Consider the following 25,837-nt stretch of genomic DNA (forward strand, 5'->3'; position numbering starts at 1 on the left):
AGTCCTCCTCCACATTGGTAGGGGAAAGACCTAGGTACACCTCCAGTGCGGTTCGAAAGGGCTTACCCTAACCACCACCCTAACCCTAACTCTGACCTTACAACTGTGCAGCAGTGGTTCCTGTTAACATTATTTTGAACTGAATGCACTGGATTTTTAAAATAATGTGCATTCCAACACCCATCAGTTTTAATTGGGCTGGCCAATGTACATGTTCTATGAGGTAGAGCAGTTCCTGTAATTTTGTTACATTAAACACATTAAAATACATATAAATTTAATATGTTATAGCTACACAGTAGATGTATTATATGAAGAATGTGTCATGTTTAGTTCACAACAAAATGCATCAAATATCAAAATACAGTCTCTATTACATAAACTTTAATGACAGGCTTTATTGCTGTACATTATTAAACATGAGTTAAGCATAGGCTTATTTCTGGTTACCACTGTAAAAGTTTCCCTTTATGTACAACCTTGAACAGCATGTGTCAGCATTAGCAGATTCTCGACATGGAAGCCACATGATTAACACTTTTAGCCTTCAAAAATCCATCCTTGCCAAAAGTCCCTGCTATTATTTGGTCTTTCAAAGACTAACTTGTATTGAACAGTTAAATTAATGAGTTCATGACTAAAGGGATTTTGTACACACACGGTTATAGGATTGAGACTCTCGGTAATTTCTCTTTAAACAGGTCTAAACAGGTCTATCGTTTTTCTTACATCTTCTGTGAGCTTTGTTCAAGTCAGGTTGGATTGCCTTTTGAATACCACTCATTTCAGAGTGGTCCAAGCTACTGTAAATGATATGTTTGCTCATAGCATCTAACACAGCACAAATACAAGGGTTTTCATTTGGCAAGACACTGCACACGATTACAATGGTGTGGCAGTATGCTTCAGCTTTAGAGCTGTTGAGTTATTTTCTTAAGTTGATTGATTAAAGCTGAGTCAATTTTCCACTGGGCAGTTGACTCTATCTTGTATTTTAAAGCTCTTTCTTCCTGGCTATGGTCAGTTTAAGATTTGTGCCATGATGTAAAAAACAAGAAAAAAATAATACAAATAAAAGGCTCATCCAGCAAGCAGGACTCTCCAGTGCAGGACTGGTTTTGTTGTTAGTGAAGAAGCCCCTGGCTCAATGGAGCATTGCTGTAAGCAGCACAGGTGTCAGCTGCTAGGGTGACGGTCGGTGGCACACAGGACAGAGTGTATGTTCTGTTTATTTATGGCTGATGGGACCAGGGAGGTAGCAGTGACAGTACATAGAACCATGGGAAGGTTTACATGTTGGGGTATGAGTGGTTCTGGTGTTTCTGCGTGTGTCTGTGTGTTGTTAGTATGTGTGTGTGCATGAGTGTCTGCGTGTTGCCGTGTGTGCGGTGCACATGAGTGTGTGTGGCTTTAGCACTGCTGCAGAGCCTGCAGATCTAATCGACAGCCTGGAGGAAGTGACTGTTTTATCTGCGAGCTGCATCTCTTCTGCTCTGATAACCCCAAATATATCAGGGGAGTTAAAATTATCTCACAGGATCTTACCATGGTTGCACTTAGAGCTCAGACTGGAGTTCTTTGTATGTGGGGCAAGCAGGCTCAACAGTATTGGGAACTTAGTGCTTACCCTTGAGTTAATGCTTTTCTTTGGGCAAGACTTTCTACATTTAGTGTTGCTCTGAAACATTAGCCCAGTCCTACTCCTCGACAGAGCAATAGGAGGGGTGAGCTGTGCAGTGCAATGATGAAACAGCATGCGGTATAGTTTGCAGATTATGTGAAAATTAAGGGGCAGTAGTGCCATTTAATAGTAACTAAACTTAGAAATATCAATGTTTTAAGTTCGTGATTTCCTTTTAAAGATATGAATTAACTGTAGCATGTTAACCAGAAAGTTGTTTATGTATGATTGCAGTATGTAACAGCTAGATCATGTAATCTTGTCTACTAAAGTATTAGTATTTTAATGTACAAAAATTTTGGAGCATTATTTGGAGAAATAAAGGTTTCTTTTTTTTCAAAAGACTGATATCTTAGGCTACTTTTAAATTAGCGTATGATTTAGTGAAGGCTTTAAAAATAATAATCAATTCAAAAGCCTATAGGTTCTCATCTTATTGAGTTTTTACAGTGCACAAAGGTTTTTTAATATACTGCATATTTGTCTTCGTAAGGACTGGTTGTGGGAGACATGGAACAGACTTTGGGTTTCCTATTAAAGTGTGTTCATGAAAATCAAGAGTGAGCTTTGATTCAAAACCTTGTGGAATAAAAGTCCTTGCAAAAAATGTGAAGAAATCAAATTAGTAATTTAAGAGATAGATGACACAATGTACCTGCCTTCCACATTAAGTTTTTTTCTTTAAACGTTGGGAAGTATCCATCATATAGCCATTTACTACAATGGGAAGAGGTCAATGAAAATAGAAGAGTGTTTACATGTATCCATAGCTTAGTCAAAAGCAAAGAAAGCTAAAAGATTTAAGAATGCAAATATTATTATAAAAAGTGGACAACATCAAAAGTATATATTTTTTTGTTTTTGCGTTCACCAACCTTTCGCTGCTTTTCTGTTCAACATTTTCTAGATGGTGTCACAGAATTCTCTCTGATCTTGTGTTTTACTGAATAATTTTACATGTTTTTAATGAGATCTGTTCTATTTAAAAAAGCTTAAGAGCACTAACACAAAATGTGCTTGTGATGCTAGCTTCTTGAAGTGTTGAAATGACAATAAAATATTTGTTGCTTGAATGCATAAGTATATGCATTTGAAAAGTTAACCATTTACCATATATACTAAATGCTTTAAAATGCTTACATGAAAAATGTTAAAAGTACAAATGAGTTTCTTTCATCAGTTCTATATGGTGGCCTGAAAAAGAAAAAAGAAAAAAACTCACAAAGTACAAAGATTTCCTGTTCAGTTAAGAGTTTGTACTGGTTCTAACCCTGTGGTAAAAACATGGCTAGTCAAAGGCCTTAAACACAGAACAGAAGCAACACATTCTTCACATTTGAGAACATCAGCCTGCATCAAGCCCCAAGGTTTCAGTTGCTCAAACATCTGTTGCTCATGGTGTCACATACATTCCTATTACTTTATTTCATCAACATAGAAAGTTCTCTTAACCTGTTTCTATTAATTCATGTTTATTTTTAGTTTAAGGTATCGTTTATGGAGAGCATAGAAATTTCAGAACTATGATAAATTGTTGCTACAATGGGTATGTGAAGAAAATTGGTTTCCTTGTCATTTTACATATAGGTATATTTTTCACGTTTTTTTCTGTTAGCTGTTTTGAATTGCTCTCACAATTTTCCAGTTGCAGAGTGATCCATGCACCAATATATAACAAAAATAAACACTCAGTTCGCTTGATGGAGCAAAAAAGAAAGTCCTTCACAATCTAACATTTAGATTATTGTATGTAATTGGTGTTCATTACTAGACTGAGATTTATCTAGAATGCTTTTCAGACAGACTGCATACATTATCATTAACCGAGTCCAGCAGCATTGCAGAATCTATACTATAAAGAGTACAAAGCATCAGGGAGATTTCTTTGCTTCACAGACAAAATAGAGGAGGAGAAAGACAGTGATGATGACCAGACATGTTAAAAACATTTGTATAATGCGATTCAAGTAGCTACAATCTCAAGTCTTGCAGCACAGATAGATGAGTCATTATTAGCCATCAGCTCTGTCTCCCATTCACTATGAAGGACTATGTTTACTGACAGGTCATGACTCAGATTTGTATTTCTGTTTGATTCAAATGACTAGAACACCTAAATGAATGAGAAACTAATATTTGAATTGATTATGCATCTTACGTTTAACAGTTTTCAAACCTGTTTGCTTAGTAAGCTGTAGCCTGTCTTCAGCAAAAATGATGTGCTTTATAGTTATTCTATTGGAAGAGGGATGAGAGGCATTGGGCTAGAAATGAACAAGTTTCTTACTGATGAGATGATAAGAGTAAAAAGTTTTAAGAAAGTGAAATTATTTTGACATAGGCATGCCAACTGTAGGCAGGCTTATTTAGGATATAGTTAGAGCAGGAATTTCCACCAAAATTGTGTCAGTGCACAAGAGCCTCTTTTGCACCAGTGGTGAACAACTGGTATTGTTTCTTAAGTTTCACTCCACCTCTTTACCGAGATTTTTAAAATATATTTTACCTTTATTTCTGAATCAGGTTAAGAATTAAGAAAATAAATTATCATCATAATAAAGTAATTGATAAATGCACACAGCATACAGTATAGTGTATGAGTACTATATGAATTTTGTACCTCCACAAAGAGGTGTTTAGAAATCTGGACATGTAATGTATCACTTGCTCAGATTTAGATTGTCTCTGTGAGCTATATTTTTTTACCATTGATTATTATTAATACCTATAGCATCTACTGTACACTACTACTCAGAACAATTCGTAATTAATAGATGTGTAAGATGTGTAATCATCATGGTTTACTTCCTTGCAGTGAAAGTGAGATGGTGGCACATTATCCAGTTGATGAAAATAGAGTTGAACGACGTTTGTCTCAAGAACTGAGCCGGTGTAATTGCTACAGAAACTACATATATGAATGCTTTAGGTGAATCTAATTAGCTCAAGTTCCCAAAACTGTGAAACCCAGAGAAAAAGCGTGGAAGCTCCTTTTTTCATGTGGTTTGCTACCCGAAGTCCTAATCTGAACATTCCTTATCGAAACCCCGCTCTTTTCAGAGAACAAGCGATAACCGTCACGTCTGCTCGCTCTCAGCAAAACCGAGCTTAACAGCTTCGCTTGCATGCTTTGCTGGATTATTTTTAGTTCTTGAGCACACAAACAGGAACTCTGAAACTTTTTTTTACTTCCAGACTCTGAGGTATAATGCTTAAAGTATTCCGTCTGCTAGTTACAGTCAGTGAGAGGTGCTCGTTACCTGACAACAAAATGTTTAATTTGTTGAAATATAATATAGATACCTTAGAATCGAATATTACTTGAACCGTATAGCATTGTAATCTGTTACACTTGGCTATTGCTTTCCAATTATCTGTTAATTATTAATAACTTGGTATAATTCAGGTTTAATAAGTAGCACTAGACACATATCATTTTTTTTGTCATCTAATTCAAATGATTACCAGCCTTACAATAAAGCTTTAAATAAGTATATGTCATTCATATGTTCAGTATTACTCTCCGTAACTCTGTAGCAGTCAAAAGATAATAGAAATTACACCTGAAGCGAAGTTGGATGAATTTCTTTGGTGTATCCATTTGTGCAGTTGTAAAACAGTTTTCCATGACTTCATTAAGCAAGTAAATTTAAGTAAGTAAACTACACAGGCTTTAATAAAAAGAATAAGCAAGTTGTTATTCAAATCATGTAGTATCACCGATGAAGTGTTCAAATTCCTCTGCTATTCAGTAGATGATGGTAAAGCTAAATGAAGTCTTATTTGTGCTCTGAAATTAATTTATGACATTGTATTTTTGTACTATGAAAATGCATAGCAAATGGCTATTTTTGTGGAATTAATGAGATATCAACAAAAGCATCACATTTGTTGCATCTGTTAAGGAAGAATTCATTATCCTCTTAAGTTTGGTGTTTGTCTTTGTGCTTCCGTTACTTAAAGAAATGTGGTGATGAGCCACAACGAACTGTGTAATTTGGGCTACACATTTCAGTGAGATTTTGAGCTGTTGAGTCCCAAAATACTCAACTTGTAATTTAGGATGTGTGACAAACCCTACATAAAGTAAAACTAATTGTCCGTGGTGGGAGCATTTTTAGGATTAGTCATCGCTTCTTCATATTCCTGCGAAGTTAATGTTCAGCAGTTGTGGTTCCTTATTCTCCTACTTAACCTTGCCAATAAACTTTGAGAAGTAAGTCCAGAGGTGTTCCATTATGAAGAATGAACATGAGGCATGACCTTTATCACACCTATAGGACCTATGAATTAGCTTTTTTGCAAGCTCCATAATCAACCTATCACTATAGGAACTAATGCACTTCTGCTGCACAAACTTTGTATAAGCTGAATGAGTTACATTTAAGATACAATTTGTGTACTGTATGTAATGTCAGTTTATATATTGGTACAGTAAGAAGACTCAGGCATTACACTGTTAGAAAATATCATAGGAAATCAGATGAAAGCTTGAGCATTGGACAGTTTTTAGCAGGTTTGTGCTGAGAATGTAATACATAACTGCCTGTTTTGCCACAGTTGCTTTGTTTGATTGATATACAGTATGATATTAGCTCTGTCTTCTGTCCTGTACCTGAAAGGAAATGACCCAAGAATTTAAGCTGCTTGTTTTCTTTGTACTGAATGTTCTGTGGTTTTCTTATCCTGTGTATAGTGAAATAGACTAAAAGGTCAGTGCAAAATACATTGTAGTTCCCTGCATCAATTTCTAGCTTGTATTTCTTTTTGAAAGACTGCATTCTTTCAAACACTGTACTTAAGACAGAGCAGAAAAAAGGTATACAAGTGAAGGATATATGGTACCTCGATGAGTACAAAATTAAATAAAGAACAAGTTTCTTCTTGTAATTTTTACTGAGTCACTGGCTCCTATTGTATTATGATTTGAGATCATTTTTAAGACGTGTGTATGTTAATGGTTGGAAAGAAAGCATGGCACCACCTTGAAGCTGATTGGTTTAAAATTATGTGGCCTTCTGTGGTGATGGCAGAGACACTGGTAAACGTTTGATGTCTTGCTATAAAAACGCCATCTACATGTTCTTGTGCACTGCAAACATGCTCTTTTCAGTTGCAGTGTTGTATAATTCCTTGTTAGTGCTTCCCTTTCTGTTACTTCTCCATAATTCTTGGTATTTCAGTTGGGCTGGCCTTGTTGCTGAAGCTTCCTCTTTTTCCCTAGATTCCTATATTTCATTATTTCCACTTGTTCCTCTTCGCGAGTCAGTATAGTGGTACAGAGATGTGGAAACAGGGTTACACTATGACATGCAAACCGCAGTGTCATCATTGTTGGGATGTTTATTCAGTACCTGAAAGCTACATATACAAGTAGCTCCATGTGAGCCACACTCTACAGTCTTGTAAAAAGAAACTTCTTGATCACTGCAAAACATTTGTTTTGTCTTTTTATCATTGTTATCACTGGCTATCACCAATTTTTTTTCTCTTTAAGTCTTAACATTCTTAGTTGCAAGAAGAATGCACAAGCAATGTCATTGCATTACTTCTTTGTATAGATGGTACAGCAATTCCTTATTGCTTAATGCATTCACGTACTTCCAAATTCCCTCATAATTCTCCCTGAATCATCTTAACATCTATCTTCCACTTAATTTCATTAAAGAATTGTAAGATTACAAAATCAGTTGCAGATATTCCTTTAAAAAATATCCCTTATTAAACTGAATATGTAGTTTCTTTTTCTTTTAGAAATGGGAAAAAAATGTTATATAAAAACTGTTTCTGCAGAGAATGCCTTTACCCCAAAGGATTGTAGGAGTAAGTTACCCAGCAATGTGGTGGAAGCCAGTACTTTGGCTTTGTTCAAGAAATGGCTGGATGAGTTTCTTGGCTCAATTAACTACTGTTAATGGCCTCCTCTCGTTTGTAACCTCCCTTATGGCCTTATGTACCATAGGTATTGTAACAACTGAATACTGTACATGCACAAATTACAGCACAAGTAATTTTAGCTTACTGAAAAAGTGGACAGAGACAGCTTAAAATATACTTATTATAATGCATTACAGTCTTTTACTATGGTCTTATTAAAATACAGTATGTTTACCATTACTTGCTCAAAGTAATCCTAAGATCACTCTTGTTACAATCTTTGTTCTCCTACTTTCAGCTCAGCCTTCAGTCTGAAAATGCTGATTTTACCTGAATACTCCCAATATCTTTTATAAAGGAGTTCACTGAAGATGTCTGTGTCCCTGACAGCAGCCAAGCTATTACTAAACAAAAAGTATTGCCATTGCACGGAAAAGCATAGAAAACAAGCATAGAAAAAGGAAAGTAAAGGCAGCTACAGTAGTTTGGTCAAATTCTAACTATGGCAAGGTGAGACAATGAATATAAAGAGATTACATGCTTAATATTTTAGTGTTTAGCTGAGGAAATGACAGCCCTGGCCATAAGAACCAAACTAAACTGCACAATCTCCCAAAACCCCTCACTTCTGAGGAACGAAAAAGGGAGCTGCTGCAAGGGTGAAGCTGGAATCGAGAGGAGTGCTAGAAAAAATGCACACAAAGGATGTGACCAGCAAGCATTTCTATGTAAGGGAGCAGAGATGCACGAATAGAATTTGTCTTTATCTAACAACACAATTACATGGAAATGGTTCCATCTCACATAAACTAATACCCTAAAACTGGATATGTGGATATGGTGGTGAACAATATATACTTAAATGTGGTACACTATATACTGTATACACACAGTATTTACACAAGTCATCCTATATAAGCTTCTGGTTTATGCCCAAATAGTCCACTATCATTTTGCTATTCACTTGCTCTCTTCAGTTTCACATTTCTTCCTCTATCTCTGAATCTATGTTTCCTGTTTAGTTCAGTGTTATTGATGTCGCCAAAGTTAGGTGGTGGGAGAGAAAGTATAGGTTGTTGGAAATTCCCTATTCCCAATGAAAAACAACAACAATAAAAAAAAAGCTCAGCACAAAAAGAGGAAGAATGATTTTGGTCATGAGATAGATATGTCCTTTCCGTTTTAAGGAAGAAATGGATCTTGAATTCAGTAAAACTACTAATACAAATATAACACATGAGGTATAATAGAACATTTGCCAGTTTTAGCTGTTGAAACCTGGGTTATTCAAAAGGGATTAGGCTGTCACTGATGCTTCTTATCTTTTCTGTCTTGCAGTCATATATTAAGGGTGCCTTTAGTTTAGTTCTCAATGAGACCTCAAAATGAGGGGAAAACATTTAAAAAGTGACATTTTAATCAGAAAGCCAAATATACAATATGATATACATGTATATTTTGGGATCAAAGTCAAAACATATATTTTTAACTCCAGGGGAAGCAGACAATCACTCTCTGTTCATTCTGCCATGAATATTCCATTCCCATTGCAGTCCTTCACATTCCATGTTCAGTATAGATACAGTTTCTACAACTGTGAACATTGGGCAGGACATTCACATGGCCACAAGTTCAAATGAACTGCAAGAAATATTTGTTGATAAATGTCTTTTTCTATGCAATATCTTAAAAAAACTGACAGAATAATGTATCTCTTTTCAGTGTTTCAGTAAACTGAAGAATGTTATCTTTCTTAGTGAAATCCCAACAAACACTAATAACCTAAAACATAATATTTTATGTATTCAGAGAAGATGGAAAACTGCTTGTTTTTAATTGCTTTTTTTAAGATTAATAATTTGTTTAGAATAAAGCTGTTATATGTGATTATTATTACTGTATTAAGAGTGACTATACCTTGCAGGGCAAACATTGTTTTAGAATGGTATTCACCTGGACCTAATCTGTAAATGAGAACACCTCCCAAAACTTATTTTTTATTTTACTCCAGTAAAACAAAAGAAGAAAATGATCAATTATACGAAAAAGTTAATTATCCTGCCCACTTAGTGTCAGAATTTGGTGGTCACCCTTTGTTTGGCTAATTGTGAGTCAGATAAAAGTGCTTAATTGGAATGTTAACACTGGTTTCAAATTGAAGATGTATTATTTTTCATTAACTACTGATTAGATTCAAAAACTACTTTTTAAGGGTAATCAAACAACTTCAATTCACAAAGTCTGGAAAGATGGAGGTACGCTCAAAATTAATATCCATTTCTCAAATACTTTAAATTGACATCAACTTTAAAATTATTTCATTCTTTTTATGATAAGCATGTGAAGATATTTTGGAAATATCTGTTATTCTTTAATTTCACAGATAAAATTTGATTTGAAACCAAAGTATTAAAAAAAAGTCCCCATACATCCCCAGTGCAGTCACGTCCAGAGAGGTATAGTCACTTTAATGGCAGTGAAATAAGAGCATACTGTAGAAGAACATGCTAATACTAAACAGCATACTACTGCCATTTCTTTCAGCCAGTAATATTAAAGTAGAAAATCAGAGTGATGAAGAGAATGGGCGTGCCTGTGAGATGAATGGGGAAGAATGTGCGGAGGATTTGCGAGTGCTTGATGCCTCTGGAGTGAAACTGAATGGCTCCCACTCTGGCCAAGACGGCAAGGCCTACTCCTCAGTCGGTGGCATTCGTCTCCCCAACGGGAAGCTAAAGTGTGATATCTGTGGAATAGTTTGCATCGGCCCCAATGTGCTAATGGTTCACAAACGAAGCCATACCGGTAAGCATTGGCTAAACTTTACTTTTCCATTCAAGGGGGAAAGGGGTGGAAGTTGAAACTTTAATACAGTGAGCATGTTCACCAAAGCACCTTGAGATCAGTCATGTCCCTTAGAGACTGCTCCCTACTTCACTTAACCATCCATATATTGATTTTCACCATGTATAGATTTGGTGTTTAGTGTGGTGAAAATACACTCCAGATAGTAATAATAATTCTGATAATAATTTCCTAATTTCATATATCACTTTATGTCATCTCAATTATACAGTCAAACAATAAAGATATGTGGACACATTACATTAACACATTTGTAGGGCAGGTTCTAAAAGTGAACTTTTATAGACAGGATTTGAAAGTGCTGACTGACTTGCAAGATATGATGTGGGCTGGGAGACTCCATAGTCTTGGAACAGAACAGTAAGCACAGTATCTCGGGATTAGGAGCCTCATATTGGGAACTGAAAGAAGGATGGAGTATGAAAGCAAAAATAACATGTACTGTGGGTGTATAGGGAGCTAACAGTTCAGTTCAGTTGATAAAGTGAGGAGCCAAACAATTGAAGCTTAAAGGTACTGTATATGGAGGGTTGAGAGGTAAGCAGTGGGATGGGAGTTGTACAGTAATTGTTGATCATAATCTGTTGACACTGTCCTCATACCAATAAATGTCAATATAACTTTGCAGTTGGAAGATGTTTGCATCAGGCATTAGCTCCTGAATATATTCTACCCTGTCTTTAAGACATCAGCTACAGACATTGCCCTTGTGAGTCTGACATAATCTTTGATGTGGTGTATTGCCTGCTGTTCAAATAGTTAAACTATTTTTAACTATAGTAAAACAACTACAGTAGATAGACGTTTCTTATAATAAAGGTTTAAAACTGGTTTGGTGTCAGTCTAGTTCAGTGCAGGAGAGTCTAATGGAAAGAATACATGTATTTAAACTAACACTTAATTAAGATTAATGCATTATTAGTGAAATCTTATGGATGAATAGTTTAATGTTTAGGTATATAACACCTAATATTCTGAGTATACTGTAGTAGATTTCATAAGTTAGTAACATTAAAAACTTTAGAGATTTTTTACTGAATGTGTCCCAGGGAAAGTGGGATGGTAACACAAACACAAAATATATTATTCTTGGGTTCTGAGGCAACTATTATCATTTAGAAAAACTTTCTGTCACTCAATAGCAAACATTGCCAGTATGTCCCTTAACCCTATACATTACAGCTGTTTCTTACAGAAAAAAAGCAAAACAATGGCTTCCTAGAGATTTCATGTTGCTTTCAGAGGCACCTAAAATAGTTATCAAATCATTAACCTACATTGTTAAGATTTTATTTCTCAATCTACAGTTTACATTTTATAATAAGTGTAATTTTATGTCAGCTATTTTATTAAAATTCTTAGATGTTCTACCAGGCATTTTGTGGGACTTTGTAAAGATTCCATGAATTATCTTATGATCTCCAAAGAAATCATTCAGGATATCTGTAGGAATCCATAATGAATGTTACCTCAAATTCCTCTAGGACTCCAGTAGATGAATTGAATGATATAGAATATAATTTCACTGGTCTTGTGACTGCAAAAGTTAGAGTGTTAAATCATATACTGTAAAATCAACAACAGATAAATATTCAGCAATATTTAGTGTATCATTTTTGTATTTTTTCTCAATTGTGTTGTGTTTTATTGAGTTATAATCATTGAGACAAAACATAAGTCTGTTTTTAATTGAATTTACACTATACAAAATAATAAATACTAAAATCGAATAAAACCAATTGTTTTTACTCAGTCTCTTATATTATTTTAAAGTTCAGTTAATTCAGAGACAAGGCATAAGGAATAAAGAAACATTGTTTTCCAAGCATGTTAAAAACAGTTCATTTTCTGAAATATAGGCCAATAATACAAGATCTTTAGGTTTAGTAATTGGTCAAATGCAGATATTTTCTTAAACCAAAGATTAAAATTAGGAATCACCCTTGGTATTTTGTATGGGCAATGGTTTCCAGTTGCAGTGAGCTCTAACCATAAAGAAATGTTTTTAACTCCTGCTTCAAGGTTTGACTATTGATGGGCAAGAAACTAATGAAACCAAAAATGGAAAAAAAAGGAAACACAAGGAAAATGTAAATGCAAAAGAAGTTATTATAACAGTTATAATGAAGGAGCTCTCATTTAAATATAAAAATGTTCTGAGGTGAAACTGTGATCCTGAAATGCATTTTTAATGAGTTTCTTTTTTATATAGTTTTTGCTGCTTCACTGGTGACTCTTATTTTATAGACCCTTTGAAAAAAAAAAGCCACATTAAAACCTTCCCCCAAAATGCCACAACACGCACAACTGGATATTGGTTTATTCCAGAACTGCTGATCAGGAAGAGTGGCTTTCAACACAAAATGTTGCCTTCACTTTATTTAAATGAGTTTGAATTTGCATTGTGATGTGCCATTCTGCTTTTAGAGAAGAAGAAAAAATTAGATTTTCAGATCAAATTGACCCAGGCAGTGAAGCATTAAGAAACTGGCAGGTTTAGTCTGAAAGCCTCTTGTTCTATCACAGCAGCAGCCAGCTTCAAGTCACAGAGACTGCCTAGAAAGGAGAACTTTTGCTTGCTTGAATCTTCTTGGTTTATTTAATTGAGCTTTCTTATATGTCATCCCATTGCTTTTGATGTTCTAGTACTCAAGAAATATGTAGGACACTGACCCTGTTGCGAGCCATTGTTTGAATGGAGTTGTGTTAGTTTCTCCACAAAGTTCCTGTCAGTGCAAGGCACTAACACAGACCACAAAAACTATTCTGCATTCACAGTAGGCAATGGAGCTGTTTTACTGGGCGAACACCTGCAACAGTTTTTTTGAGGTCATACTGTGTGAACCATTCTATACTCAAATTCCAATTGCACCTTATTTTTGTAGTCACTGTCACATATATGATTTATCTAGCCCGTGAAATATCAAAATTTCTTGAAATGCAATTTATGAGGAAGTTTAATTACAAAATGCATACAAAACAGCAAAATGTGGGTTGCATGAAGTGGTGGAGGTACTGAAGAAAACAGAAGTTAGAATCTAATTAGTAAATCTTTCATCGTGAAATTGACTTTGGTTCCTTAAGACACAGATGTACAGTAATAGTCCTTCAATTCCCCAGAACCTAAGTTGTGTCTTACTAACTGTTTAAGTTAGCCAAGGCGCTCAGGCCTTCATAGAGCTGTTTCTGTTTTCTATATTCTACAGGGGAACGGCCATTTCAGTGCAATCAGTGTGGGGCCTCCTTCACACAAAAGGGCAACCTGCTTCGCCACATAAAGTTGCATTCTGGCGAAAAGCCCTTCAAATGCCATTTGTGCAACTATGCCTGTCGCAGAAGAGATGCTCTTACTGGCCACTTGCGTACTCACTCTGGTAGGTATATTTACAGAAAACAAACAGTATCTGTAATTAATTAATTTAATTAATTTCCCTGATAAAGCAAAACACATTCTACATCCTTCATTAGCTAACCCATAGGCTGTGGTTTGGTGATGAAAATCAAATACAACACCATTTAATCTGAAGGTTAATTCAATTATGATCAAAAAGTTCAACATAAAACACTGAAAATAATACTCAGATAGCATTTTAAATATCTTTAGCCTGCTAATATCAAATGTTGAATAATTAGTGCCTTTGATAGATCATGATTTAAGATCATTCCTTAAAGCACAATTATTTTTTATCATTTTAAAATAAATTTCAAATATTCATGTAATTATCTGTCTTGTTTTAGAAAGAAGCACAGATAACATTATGACATTTTGATATAATGTTTAAGGTTTTTCACGTATGAACTTTTAAATGATGTGAATTTGTAGAAAAATAGATGTTCTCTATGCATTTTAGTTGCACCATTTTTAACATGTGTTGAAATATAAATACATCATCTTAAATTCATAAAGCTCAAATGGAGAACAAAGCAGAAAGGGATCAGCATACTTATTTAATAGTTAAAGGGAAAAGGTTCCTTAGACTTTGCTGAGTTTCTCACATGGAGCACAACTACTGAAAAGAAAATAAAGTCCTAGAACCAATTGAGAGCTCAAAAATTTAACAAACGTGTCAGTCACCTTAGCTACACAAAAATATACACAAAATGTTTTACTAGTATTTCCAAAATGTTTTACCTAGGTAATTTAACTTTTCATAATCAAATGTATTTTCTTCATTTGCAAACTCCATCTTTTGTTTGTTATCTTTTCTTTTTCTGTTCTCTGTAAGCTACTGTATAACAATTGTTATAAAGCAGTAAAAAAGAATAACTTGTTTACACATGGAATGTGTTCTGACACAAAGAGACATAAAGTTTAGATGTGGTCCCTGAAATTGACTTCAGAACATTTTCAAATAGCTGTCACTGCATTTTTTTTGGTTTCATACGATTCATTTGTGATGTAATCAAAATTGTCATGCACAAGTTTAAAACTCATTTCTGGTCTTGACAGTTGGAAAACCTCACAAATGTGCTTATTGTGGGCGGAGCTACAAACAACGCAGCTCATTGGAAGAACACAAGGAGCGTTGTCATAATTACTTGCAGTGCATGGGGCTTCAAAACACCATCTACTCAGGTGAGGGCTTAGAAGAGGAATATGAAATGTAAAAAAGTTTATTCAAAATGAATCCATAAAATGTTCTGGGGTGGCTGTTTAAAGTTAATACCTTTTTCAAACAATGTTCTGCTATACCAAAGTGCTTCACTTCCTGCTGCAGGTTAAACCTAGGGATTCAACACTGGGGCACTTCTGGTCTTTTTAGCACTGTAGGAATATAAATTGCTGAAGAACAGTTTAAAATCTCATACTGATCTCATTAAACATTACTAAACTCAGAATCTCATGCTTTATGTAAATTATGCTTTTTTGCACAGTGTGTGGCATTTTTAAGCGCATAGTCATGTGTCATAGACCTCACTTGGGACCATGTAGTACTTCAGGACAATTTTGTTTTATACTTACAGGAGTCCTTTATGAGAGGTTTTTTCCCTTTCTGTTCATTTGTTTCCAAAAGCAAGGTGTTTTAAAATATTCCTTGGAAAGCAATATTTTGAGAATGCTTCATTGCTTTTTTTACAGCTGCAAAAGATAGAGCTAACAATTGTTAGTAGCTATTCTGCAGTTGTGTAAGATTAAAACTCACTTATTTCTTTATCCGTAATTGCAGCAGTTTTAAATAGAGAATAGTTATGTGCATGGTCTATGTGTTGTAGGGGATGGTGTCGTGGATACTAATAGAAATAAAATTTAATAGATCTGAGATGTTTCTTTGGAAAGTTTTATTATCATGAATACTCTTTGATACTCCATGTAGAATAACTTTATAACTAACTTTACTAAAATGTTCTAAAATGTAGATTATAAGAGATATTCTCAAAATTTTTATAGAAATACTGTAGTCTTGCAAAATAAACATTTGCTTGGTTTAGAATCAATAATTTAGTCTTCAGAACATACATTGTAAAAACATGTTTTAAGATTTAAGTAATACTGAAAAGGATACATTTATAAAAATGGGAAGAGTCTGAATGAAAATAAAATTAAAAATTGATCAGAACAATTAAACCATGCACAGTAATATTAAAAATCAACCAAAGTACAGACTTGATATTATGATGATTATATAAAACAAATTGAATAAAACATTGAATATAACAAATCATACCTGATATATCAACTTTAATTTTGTTGTGCAGGAAAGTTTTTGCAACCATTGTTCTAAATAGACATTTAATTATTTTTGCATGTTAATATAAGATTCCAGGCTAACCTTCTGTAACATATTAATTCGTTTTTTAATTGATCAGATTGCTGCTTTCAGAGGCCATCACTTTTGTCCAAGCTCTTGTAGTTAGTCAACAAAGACAAAAAGAATACTTTAACAAGTGCTGCAACATTGTTGTGAGTTATTACAGATTTGTATTTTTAAAATTTAGCTTATTTAAATAGTAACATACAATACTATTAGTTCAGGTGGGTAGCTCCGTCAGTATGTGTAGACTGCAAAGGAACAAGTAATAGGTTTATTCCATGCTGAAAAGAGAAGAAATAAAACACAATGTTTTTGCTGTGGAGCCTTCTTCAGGTGTCAGGTGCTTCAGGTGTCTACACCTGAAGAAGGCTCCACAGCCGAAACATTGTGTTTTCTTTCTTCTCTTTTCAGCATGGAATAAACCTATTACTTCCACATACAGTATTATATTACCACCACTAAAACTCTTCTGTAACTTAATGGCAAAATGTGACATTGGACAAACTGTTTGTGCATACTGTATACACTAGTTTCCACAGTTAGACTTTGGAGGAATGAACTTCTCTGCACATCTCATATGATGTGCTGTATACTAGTATTATTCATATAATGTAAACTTCTAGCAAACCACAGGCTGATTTCAAATGTTGCCATTCTTAAACAGTGTTACTCATAGATAATATTGACATGCATTATATTCTTGATCTTATTTAACTTAAAATTATATCATTGGCATATTCCATTTATAACATACTCACATGGGAGACTGTCTTTATTGAGAATAGATTTTTAGATTTTGTAATATATCTCACATAACAAAGTTCATAGTAAGAGTGAACTAAATCTGTAATTTCCAATCGTGATACTGAAAGTTTTTATTCCAGCCATGTTCATAATCACAGGCTAACTGCTTTCAGCCTCCTATTGTAACTCATAAAAAGTTGAATGAGATTTATAATTCATATCAACTCTACACCAGTTACTCCCCACATTCAAGAGTATTTCGTGAAATATAATCAGTTGGGACCTTGGAAGGAAGACATATTGCTAGAGTGTTTGATATATTGTCATTCCTGTCAGTGTCTGTTGTCATACATTGACTATCTAAAGAGCATTTATTTTTTAAGACAGAAATAAGTGAGCAAACCCTTCACAGAGAAGTTGAGACTATATAAACTTGTATGCTGAAGATGTTACTTTACATTTGAAATTGGATATTTTTGGAGCCAAACCCTGCATGTAGAAACAGCTAAACAAAAGAGTAATTATTCAAGCAAATCAAATAAAGAAATCATTAAGCATTAGTGATTAAAGTTTAGTTGGAATGAAAACCAGCAGAGACAGGAGTTTCCCAGTATAAGAGCTAGGAACAAATATAGTAACACCTGACATCTGAAGAAGGCTCCATGGCCGATATTGTTGTGTTTTCTTTCTTCTCTTTTCAGCATGGAATAAACCTATTACATGTTCCTTCACAAATAGAGTAAAGCATTAATATAAAAAATAATAGTTTTTTTGCATACAGTTTCAATTAAGCAGTTTCCTATAGTGTTAGTGAAATAAAATTAATATAGAGGTCTCTGCATAAAAACCAGCAGATAGTTGTAAAATTGGAGGACTGCTTGCCCAGACTACATGACAAGAGATACTTTCGTTTGAAGTGAGATGCTGTTAGATAGAAACCTCTGATGGTAATAAGGGCCCATCACCATTTATTTTCCTGAACATGGGAAGACTTTAGCTCAGTGTTTCCCAAACATGTCAATGAAGGAAGTGTAGTTTGGACACAGGCTTGGCAGCTTTGTAAAAGTCAGTTATTAACTCTGTGTGTGCTTTCCCACAAACTTCCTTTTGCTTGGGAATTCCGTTCCCCTGCTTTTATAGTTGTAAATTGTCCTATAAATTTATGAACTTTGTTTTTATCCGACTGTTATATAACAGTAGTTTGTCCTGCTTAAGACAGTTAAAAACAGTAAGAATTGCGACCAACAAACATCACATATTGTAAGATGTGGAGCAGTAAAAAACAGATCTAGAGTAAATAAAGAGTTGAGGAGAATAGATTTTATCATCTTAATCCTAAACTTCACCTTTCTATCTTGCTTTCCAGTAGTAAAGGAAGAAAGCAACCAGAATGAGATGAGTGAAGACTTAAGCAAGATGGGATCAGACAGAGCCTTGGTGCTAGACAGACTAGCTAATAATGTAGCCAAACGTAAGAGTTCTATGCCTCAGAAGTTTGTGGGTAAGGGTTAAATGTCTGCTTTCTTTGAGTATCTATCTGAAAGTGATAGGAAGTGTGCCTGTTCAATAAATGTATGGTGTACAGAGACAAGCAAGACAGCAAGACAGCGTAATACTGTAAAAAATAAAGCAACAAGAAATTATATACTGGTAATACTAGAAATAGAACACCTTTTTGTGTGCCCATGAATCCTCTGTTCTGCCAAAGTAGTTATTTTCTGTTTCTGGAATTAATGTTTATTGTTAAATGCTAATGTATATTGCTAAATTTATTTTCCGGTTGTGAAAAAGAATTATATATATATACATTCATATATTTCAGTGCAAAACATCGATGTTTGAAGGCCACCCTCTTTTCTCTCCTATGATTTTACCGTTTGCATTGATTTCTAGTTGCTTAAATTGTATTGCCGGAAATTAAAAATGAGTTAATGGATAAATGCCATTAACTACATTAACTACTTTGTATAAGGTAATGATTAGTTCATGTTTAAGTACTTTAGCAAATGATTGTGTTATTAGTATCTATTTATAAATAATATCTGCTTTATAGAAAATAATTGGTGTGCCAGTATATGAAATCATATGTGTGAATAGAAATACATGGCCTGCTCAAAAATGAGCATAATAATTTCTCAACTTTATTTCTCATTACCATCATCTTTCATCTCACTGCACCTAGTGTATTTGTCCTTCTGTGTATCTATACCCATTTAACAGAACTCTTCAGGCTGCCCCATTAACCACTTGATAATAGCTGATGGCAAGGAATCATCATCTTGAAACCACATTTCTTGCAGTGCAGACCTGTTATCAGAACTGTCTGGGCTGTAGTGTGGATGATTCAACTGCTAAAAACCCATATTTGCAAAGTACATCCCCATGCATTTTTGGACTTGTAAATTGGTGCATTTCCTGGCAGATTGTATGGCTGCCTTACATAGTCAGGTCAGCTTCATAATATTGCAAGTTCATGTGGCATGTATTTGATCTGCAGTGCCGCTTTTAATTCTCAGGTGCTGGCCATAATATTGCCTGCTGAGACCACAGTTTGGAAATTCCTTAGGGATGGAAATGAGATGAAAGCCAAGGGCTTAAAGTCCAGTCTTGGCCATGTACCATCATCACCAGTTACCAGACATGACACAAGCTTTACTATCAGTGTTGATGAGTTCCAGCAACTCCATACTGTACTCTATTTTTCTGGTGGTGATCCTCTATGATGATATTTCAGGACAGTCATTAGAAAGAAACTTTTAGTTTTATAATTACTTCAATTTCCAAAAGAAGTTCCAAATTCTTTTGGAAGTTCTGCACTCATGTATGAACAGTAGATTATCAGACTATACACATTATTCATCTTTTCATTGCGCAGCAGAGGTTACTTCTTGATTTGTCACTTTCATAGCTCAGACCTGGGCCTATATTAATTTAATTGTTTGCCATGTTAAAACTCTTTCACTCACATACTCACATCACTGTGGAGTAATGCTTCCTATTTCAGAGTAATAATGTTTCCATGAATGTATTTTGTAGGGCTACATTTCTTGTACAAAACTTTGATGGTTGCAAATTTCTCAAAAGCTCCAAATGATAACAGGAAAAGGATAGAAAAGTAATAATTATCCACTGATAATGAACAAATCACCAGATTAGGCTTGAATTAAAAGTACAGAGTATATCCAGATTTAAACAAATTATATGCACAACAGATGCTTTAGCAGTACTATATGTGAGCTACAAACCTGTTTCAGTGCCCTTTGTAAGAGGATCTTTTTGTAAAGCATCACAGAAAGGCAAGGCAAACTCTCAGTATCCAGAGATATCTACTTCACATTTGCACATTTTACTAGTGCAGAGAATTAGTACTAAGATCAGCATTTAACTTATCTCACTTTCCAGTTCAGTCTGAATGTAAAAGGAAACCTGTTCTCTAGACAATTAGGGAAGGGAAGTCTGTCTTTTAGTTTGTTTGCCTCGCTCGCCACAGTGACCTCTGCTGTGCAGATGCCCATGTGAGGCCTGATGGAAGCTATTTGGTCGAACTCCTTGCATGATAGCTCAGCAACATCCGCTTATTTTGTTTATTTAGTGAAAAGAGGATCTGTCTAGGTGATGAAGAAACTCATTAGTTGTAAGCCTGCTTGCCCATTTGTGGGTAACAGCAGTGAAGAGGACTTCAGAATATACAAAACAAAGGGAAAAACCTACAAAGAATGTTCCTTTTTGTTTGTTCACTGATGAAGTTTCATTAGATGAACTATAAGTAAACATAAAAGATAGGTTGAATTTTCATAATATTGTAAATATCAGTATTTGTAACGACATTTAAACATAATAGACATAAGCAATACAATGTAATCTACACTACAGTGCATGTGAACTGTAATAATGCTCTGAATAATACTTGGTTAACACAGAGGAAACAAAAATATTGATGTACTACAATGGGAATAACACTTATGACAGATATAGCTATTTTGTTACTTTTATTGTTACAAAAAGTTTTTTATTACTTGGAAATGTCAGGACAAGTAGATGTCTATTTCTTTATCAAATAAGAGTATTTTAAGTAAAAAAAAAAATTGTTTACTTAAATGTAACACTATAACGAGTACTGAAATCTCAGGGAAGCACTTCTTAACCTTTAGCCTCTCTTTTGCTCAGGAGAGAAGAGACTGTCAGACCTCTCCTTTGATGGAAACTCCAACAGCTTTGAGAAGGAGAGCGAAATGATGCAGCCACATGTAATGGACCAAGCCATCAATAGTGCCATCAGTTACCTGGGGGCTGAGTCCCTGCGCCCACTGGTGCAGACTCCTCCCTCCTCATCTGATGTAGTCATGAGCCCCATATATCCCCTACACAAGCCTCTCAGCGACTCGCATGGCCGCAACAATGGCCACAGCATATCGGCACAGGACAGCGCTGCCGAGAACCTGCTGCTCCTCTCCAAGGCCAAGTCTGCTTCCACGGAGAGGGATGCATCTCCTAGCAACAGCTGCCACGATTCTACTGACACCGAGAGCAACAATGAGGAGCGGGCTGGGGGAGGGAGCGGCCTCATCTACCTGACCAACCACATTGCACCACAAGCCCGCAATGGGGGGATCACTTCGGTCAAGGAGGAGCAGCGGCAGTACGATGCCCTGCGGGTAGCAGGAGTGGAGCTCCCGTCCGACGGCTTCAAGGTCATCACCACCGATGGGGAGCAGGTGAAGGTGTATCGCTGTGAACCCTGTCGGGTGCTCTTCCTTGACCACGTCATGTACACAATCCACATGGGCTGCCATGGATTCCGTGACCCGTTTGAGTGCAACCTGTGTGGCTTCCGCAGCCAGGACAAATATGAGTTCTCTTCCCACATAACCAGAGGGGAGCACCGCTACTAAGCTGCCTTTAATCACACCTGAGGGACTTACAGTTGTACACAGTTAAGTAGTTTCAGAACTGCATGCGTAGGTTTTCAAAGAGCACATTTATTTGAAAGAATTGTATTTTCTGTCATTTGGAAAGAAATTGAATGCCATTAACTTATGTTGTAAGCACCAGTTATGAAAACTTCTTTTTGTTTGTTTGTTGGCTTTTTTATCATGAAATAGGATTAGATTTATACTAAATAAACTGAGGTTTTTTTCTTACATGTACTTGTCCTAGCCCCATAACATGTAAAAGCAGATATTTTATCATTATAATGCCCATGTAAGTGGCCATTCAGAAAATATTCTCAAGTAAAATGGCTTAATTTTCAAATGGCTACCCTATGAAAATATTGATGCTTAAATGACTTTGTGCATATCCATTTCTACATTGTGTGTCATTTTTTTAAGTTATTTTGTTCCAGTTAGAGATTTTGAAGGAATTTTGCTTTTGTCTGCTTTGAATTATTGTCGGTGCAGAAGTTCACTGTCAATGTAGGCCAGCACAAATGAATACTGATCTTTCTAGGTTATCACATGCCAAATTATAGCTTAATACAGAGACGCTTACTTTTTCATAAATCCAGTGAACTAAAACAGTGTCTTTTGCAAAAATTACGAGATATTAACTGGCAAAAGTGATATGTTAGCGTTAAGCATTTTAACTTTTTTCCTATAGGATAGATTTTGACCTTTACATACAGCATACTGTAGGTTTAATTCTTTTGCTCCTCTTGTCTTCTGTATTTTACATTCTTACCCACATTTTCCATGATGATACAATATTCCTAAGGCAAGGAATGGAGGTGGTATATGATTGATGTAGCATAAAAAAATTTAATACAATATTTTATAGTATTCTAGGGTAAATTATAGTTTGTATAGTTTAAATTGTGGATTTGTTTGGATTTTTTTTTTGTTGTACACAATTTTTGTCCTATTCAATCAAGGGACAGAAATGCTCTTTGCAATAAGAAAAAAAATATTTTAAAGACAACTTTTGAAAGGCATGGAGTATAAAATCAAATCTGAGGTTAGAATTAATTGGAAAAAAAAACAATGCTTTTAAAAATGCATGCTTGCTTGCATTGTAGCACTGCTGCTCATAACACCATCCACAGACAAGATTGATTTTATTGTTAGAAACTGGCTTGTCCTGCTTTTAATCCCAAGTAAATTATAGCAGACATGTCAGCAAAGTATTTTTTTTATATGAAGAGATGTGTCATGATGACAGCCAGATTTTTAGGTACAGATATAGGAAAAACTATATTAGCCAATAAAAGATTGAAATCCTTAATAAAAGATGGAACGTTTTTGTAAGTCAGTCTCTATGCTTTTATATTATTCTTTGTACATTGGAGATGTTTTACATTAAAACACATAACATAACCTGTTCTAAAGTGAAGATGAAGATTCAAGCTATGGAAATGCTCTTTTTATGCATTTGTCACATTAACAATAACTTAATGCAGTATAAAAATACCTTGTAGAGGGTTCTTTGTAGACACTAAAAATGAGAATTAGATGGCAACAAACAAAAATGAAAAGCAAATTTACTGGTCAGATGAACAAGAATAAAGATTTAGTTAGCTATTAAATTGTGTCTCTTATATAAAAGCATTTTTATACCAGACTACTAATAGTGACTGTAAATTAGCCTGTATTGTTAGCAGTATTCTAGGCAAAATATAATGTATTTCAAATTAATTTACTAGCTGCTGATTTCTGTGGACATATGTTCAAGAGAGTGGCTGGGATAGTGGAGGAGGGTTTTCAACAGAAATCCTTATGCAACAGTTCTTATTTTTTAAAAAATGTTATTTTTACAGAAAACTTATATTTCATAATCTATTACATGCCTGTATTTGCTAGATTAATTTTTTAAAGAACCACCTAAAGATGTAATAAATGTGTATTAGATTAAATCAGAGAAATGGAGTACAAAGAAGATCACGCAGGATTTAAGATATTCAAGATAAAAGAGAGAAATAAAATGTGAGATGACTAACGCGTGTTTCTTTCTTAATCTCTATTTTTTTTTAAATCTGAAGTGGAATGTTTCTGATTGTCATTGCCTCGCTTTTCAATAATATTTTAATATAAACCCTACTGAGGCCATAACTTCCCTTTCAGATTTAAAATACATGTAACTGTGCCCCCACTTTCTATGTGACATTTTCAATTCCAGGTTCCTTGTTATTTGTAGACCTTCTGATCAGATAAATGAACACATAGATACACAGAGCATGGGCACAGCATAAAATAAAATCATTTGTGGTTTTTAGTTCTAAAATACATTCACAAATATAGATGTGGAAAATGAGGGATGGTTTTCTTTTACAAATGACCTGTATTCGAAACAGGCTGCAGATACTGTACATCTGAAATTTAGTCACATTACTTGCACAATATAAGACAAGGCTGGCATAAATTTTGCATTAGCGCTGTAGGTCAGCATTGTTGAGTTGATTATTAGGATTTCAACAGGGACTCTAGAGACACATCCATCCTCCCATGTACTTGGGAATGAAAATACCAATGAAATCAAATAAGTTAGGGGCAATCTATGTGAGACCTGCTTTAAAGCAGAGTGAACATTAAGGTAAAGTTAATTTATAAACAAATGTTATATACCCAGTAAAATATAATACTCTATGTTAATATTATAGTGTTGCAAAGGGCAAAAAGACACCCAAGATGTTTTATCAAACATTTTATTATTATTTATGCTTATTAGACAACTAGGTATTTTTGGATACGTGTTTTATTTATTGTTATGAACTTCATCCTTGCATATTCCTTTTTTAAATATGTTATACTGTATTTTTGCTATGGTCTGTGCATTCCTTTAGCTATGACCTCAAATTAAGTGAGTATGAAGCAAATGAAATAGGTGAATGTGTGAAACTTAGTGAAGTAGCAGAAGAAAGTTTTGGGATTATTTTATTACATTACACTGGAGAGTTCTTTTCCTTTTTGAATAGATGGGTTGTATATTTGAATTGTGTTATTGGACTGAATATAATTTGCTTCCACACTGTCTAATAAAAGATTTTTTTATATAAGTCAGATTATTGTTTTCCTTAAGTTAAACCAAAACATCAACACTTTCACAAATAGCATTTGCAATTGTTAAACAAAATCTGATACTAACTTCAGTCATACAGTGGTATGTTGTTGTTGTTGTTGTTGTTGTTATCATATATCTTTTATATCTTTAGAAATATTTGCCACCCCTACATAACTAAAATGTTCAGTGTCCTTAAATTAGATGAGGTTGTGCTTATTTTGTTTTCTGTTCTCATGTTAAAAACACCCTTGAAGCTTGTGATGTTTTAAAGATTACCCTCTAGAAAGTACATAAAGCTGGTTAATTTATACTCAACTTTCAATGTGGAAAAAAAAGAACAACAGATATTTGCTTAAACCTTGTACACTCTCATTTCTGTGATAGATTCCATGTACTCCATTCACCTGAAGAATGTAGTCTTTTTCACTTGAGATTGGCTTGGTGAACATGCATTTCTTTTGTTCAGTTAACTGTTTTGCTATGCATTAAGGGGGCAAGATAGGAAAGACAACTGTAGGGACACAGAAGGCAAATGGATGACCTACAACACAATTGTAGAAGATGTCATTCACCATATAGTATGTGAATGCCAACCATTATACTGCAGTAGAGATCCACGTTTCTTAAGGAAAATGTTTACAAAGACAATTTTTGCTTCTAGTGAACTTTCTATTGCTTCTTTTTCATTCTTCTTATGATTATAGAAAGGCTGGCTCTCTAGAGGTTCTGTTACCATCTTGAGATGCATAATTAGCGTTCGCAGCCTAAATGTGAATTGCCATAGCTTCTTTCTGCCAAAAGACAAATAAGGCCAGTCAATCAATCACACCATCACCCCCTATACTGACAAAAGATGAGGCCTGTCAAAAAAAAAATGATTGATAGCAATATTCCTTGTCAGAAATAAATGGGAAGTAAATTATAT

At 34.7% G+C, this 25,837-nt stretch overlaps 1 protein-coding gene across 8 annotated transcripts in view; it reads left to right on the top strand.

The window, feature by feature from the left end:
* Positions 1–24,900, top strand: part of ikzf1 (IKAROS family zinc finger 1 (Ikaros)) — a 41,504-nt gene extending 16,604 nt beyond the window's left edge. Inside the window, exons 4-8 of one of the 8 annotated variants that reach the window (XM_088601473.1) lie at positions 10,103–10,363; positions 13,630–13,797; positions 14,874–14,999; positions 18,287–18,421; positions 21,088–24,900. In XM_088601473.1, the coding sequence (XP_088457599.1) occupies positions 10,103–10,363; positions 13,630–13,797; positions 14,874–14,999; positions 18,287–18,421; positions 21,088–21,812 (1,415 nt within the window). In that variant the 3' untranslated portion in view covers positions 21,813–24,900. The remainder of the gene's footprint in view (positions 1–10,102; positions 10,364–13,629; positions 13,798–14,873; positions 15,000–18,286; positions 18,422–21,087) is intronic. The other 7 variants (XM_088601469.1, XM_088601468.1, XM_088601470.1 and 4 more) reach the window with 7 other exon arrangements.
* Positions 24,901–25,837: the final 937 nt, after the last annotated feature.

Source organism: Lepisosteus platostomus, chromosome 12 (genome assembly GCF_059453375.1).
Source record: "Lepisosteus platostomus isolate fLepPlt1 chromosome 12, fLepPlt1.hap1, whole genome shotgun sequence".
NCBI classification, from domain to species: Eukaryota; Metazoa; Chordata; class Actinopteri; order Semionotiformes; family Lepisosteidae; genus Lepisosteus; species Lepisosteus platostomus.